Source organism: Cydia pomonella, chromosome 13, assembly GCF_033807575.1.
Source record: "Cydia pomonella isolate Wapato2018A chromosome 13, ilCydPomo1, whole genome shotgun sequence".
Classification (NCBI taxonomy): Eukaryota; Metazoa; Arthropoda; class Insecta; order Lepidoptera; family Tortricidae; genus Cydia; species Cydia pomonella.
In genome coordinates this window covers 17,776,827-17,780,211 of record NC_084715.1, presented here as the reverse complement: position 1 = coordinate 17,780,211, position 3,385 = coordinate 17,776,827, and the positions used below count along the sequence as shown (strand labels likewise).

The following is a 3,385-nucleotide window of genomic DNA, read 5'->3' as shown; positions in this document are numbered from 1 at the left end:
TAAACTCTGGAGGAATTTAGTGTAGATTAGAAAAGCATATCTGCCCGCGAAGCCAACATGCCAATCGTTAAAGCTCCGTAGCGAACGAAACGCAAATGTCACTGTCGCACTAACAGGGAAGAGTGATAGAGAAAGATGACTACCCTGCGCTACTGAGCGTTAACGGTTGGCTTGTTGGCTACGCGGGCTGGGTGCGTAGACAAGATGTCAATCGTTAAGACGAAAGTGGAGGGCCCGCGCAAAATCACCTTTTCATACAAACGTAGTCCTCATTTTCCGCTCTGAATATTAACATTATTGAAAAACCACAGCTATCATATCGACGCTTAAGAATCAATACTAACTAACATTTTTTACGTTTTTTACCTTTTAATGTAGTTAGATGCAGAAAAAGATAACGAACATAACTGCATTAAAAGGTAAAAAACTTAAAAAATGTTAGTTAGACAGTATTGATTCTTAAGCGTCGATATGTCCCTACGTTTGCTTTCTGTTCGAATTTTTAATTATTTTAAGAGTTAAGAGCATGTCAAAATTTGTATGAAATCTGTTTTTCACTCCTAATTTTTGCAATTATCAAAAAATCGAAAAAAGTCAAACGTAGGGGCATAGCTTTGGTTAATATAAATCAAATTATGTAAAAATATTTTCCATAATGTCAATATCCGGAAAGGAAAATGGGGACTAAGTTTGTATGGAGAAGCCGCCATCCCCTTTCCTCTTAACGCTCCGTAAGTATTGAACAATACGCAACTGTGTCTGTCATACTAATATGGAAGAGTGATAGAGAGAGATAGCTACTAAAACTACTAACTATTGGGCTATTGGCATCTCTTCTACGTATCCAGGTTATTTTATGCTCTAAAAAGCACTAGCTTTTACGATTGCTTGCAAACATCGCTGATGCACTACAAAAGCGCGGCAGTCCCAACAGCATCCTAAATCCGTTGTTATATTGTACCCGTACGGCATTGACAGTCTTCTGCGTGTATTTGGTCCACAGGTTACACGTGTAAAAGGTCTGACAATATGCTCTGAACAGAGTCACTGACATTCCTCTCACAGCGTGCAAATCTGCGTGCCAACATGTTACAGCGCACTACCAATGCCCTACATTCCTGCTCCATGTCCACTTCATCTTGGAGCCCCTCATTGACCCAATGGCCCAAGTACTTAAAACGAGTCACTCTATTCAGGGAGCAGCCACAAAGGTTCACTTCTGGTACTGAGGTGGGAACTTTGTTTCCAGCTTTATACACTAGTAACTCGTTTTTTGCAGTGTTATACTTAAGGCCATGGGTCACTGCGTACTCCTCACACATGCTTACCAGCTTCCTTAGGCCACTAATAGCAGGGCTCAACAGCACCATGTGTTCAGCGTAACTGATATTATTAATGGTGACTCCGCCGATCGAGCATCCGCCACCAGTGCCACTGAGCCCCACTATCAGGTCGTTCACGTACAGATTAGGCGAGCTCAATCCACCTTGCCTGACACCGCATTCCAATCTGTACATATCTGAGAGTACACCTGCCCATTTCACTTGATTGGTTTGATTTCCATACCAATATTGGAAAAGATTGATTACCTCCTTTGGCAAACTTGTCTCATTGTATAGTTTCCCCCACCGAACATCATACGAGACTAGGTCAAATGCCTTTGACAGGTCTAAGAAACAGGCATACACTGGTGTACTACGGTCAGTGTAATACTGGACGGTTTGCTTAAGGCACATGATCGCGCTTTCTGTCGAAAGGCTCGGCTTGAAGCCGAATGAACATCATGTGACGTGATGTGTGATGCCAGCAAGCGATCGAGCAAACTGTCCAGAACCTTAGCTATAACTGTAGCCAAGGAAATGGGCCTATAGTTGGACCTGTCAGAGGCATCTCCAGTCTTGTTTTTCATAATCGGGACAACCACTGTCTTTATGAGAGCATCCGGGAGGTAACAATGCGATATACACAGGTTAAAGAGCATCTTAAGGACCCTGGGCATATGTGCACCACCATATTGCAAATGCTCAATGCTTAGACCATCATGACCGGGGAATTTTCCCCTCGTCATGGACCTGATCGCTTGGTCACGATATAGTACCATAGATTTTTTTTTTTAATTTTAATGTCGTAAGTATGCTTACAGAGAGAGTGGTCGTTGGCTGTATGGAATATTTCCTTTGTCAGTCTAATTTCAGTGAGCAACTTTAACAAGTTAGAGCAACGGACTGTCACGAAGTAATGTAGGGAGGAGGTGAAGGTCGTTGCGATTCAAGATGGTGAAGACGTCTCGAGAATATTTTTTTGTGTTTTGCTCATTTATGTTGTATAAAGTGTAATATTGATAGCTTATTAATCTTATTATGCAGTGAACTATCATGGAAGTGTGCATCTAATGAAAAACTAATCTTGAAACGCGTTTAACCATGTTTTAATCAACACCCGGCAATGCATCGTGGCTTTTAGTAAAGTCCAGCTATCTTTTACTAAAAGCTACTACCGAAACTTGACATTGGCAAAATCATTATAGATTTGATGGAAGCCATATTTTAAAAGAAGAAGTATATAGGTATGGTATAAAGATGTTGACGACGGCAAGGTTTTATTAAAAATATATTAAATTATGTAAATGAATAACAAGATGTCTTTTTATTATGTATTTCTAATTCCCGTTTCATTTACACACAATATTCCTATAATAAAATGCGTATTTTAATTAACAATATAATACATTATCAACACTACATGCGATAATACCAAGCGGTCCGAAAATCGATGATCTCCTTTTCGTAGTGTTATATAATAATAGAAAAGATATAGCTTAGTGTGTAATATTGTGAGCAATGATTCCCACATGAACAATTCCAATGTGTATACGAAATAACTCAGGCGTTAAGTAAGGCAAGGATCAACCGCAATTAATATGGTATTGTCATTGTCCCAGTAGAAAGTATTACTGCAATGTTCTGCCGCCGGAGTTAGGAGTCCGTCTTTTCCAATATTGGTATTATGGAAATCAAACGGAGGATGCTGAGATTTTTATTGATCCATCCTTCCTCTGTCGTTACTCCAACAAATAAATCTAATGTAAAATGTTACGTACCTGCTTACGTATATTTTAGTGTTCATTCACACTTGTGATTTGACTGTTCGTAACGCAATGTAAACGTCTCGCAGATGAGGGCTTCCCCGCCTTGGTCTATAATTAATTTTATGTAAGTCTACGTAGCTCGAAACTGCCCGAGTCGCATATCAATATGATGCTATGTTGGTAAATTTATTAATTGTGCCGATAGAGCAATGCGTTATTGTTAACCTTTTGAACGCCAAGAACCCCTAAAGGTGTCGTGTGCTGCCGTGCCCGCAGCGCCAAGGACACCTATAGGTA

At 40.1% G+C, this 3,385-nt stretch overlaps 1 protein-coding gene across 1 annotated transcript; it reads right to left on the bottom strand.

The window, feature by feature from the left end:
* Positions 1-1,004: 1,004 nt before the first annotated feature.
* On the bottom strand, positions 1,005-1,517 carry LOC133524578 (uncharacterized). Its single transcript, XM_061860660.1, has one exon. It carries the CDS (start codon positions 1,515-1,517, stop codon positions 1,005-1,007), a length of 513 nt encoding a protein of 170 aa, XP_061716644.1.
* Positions 1,518-3,385: the final 1,868 nt, after the last annotated feature.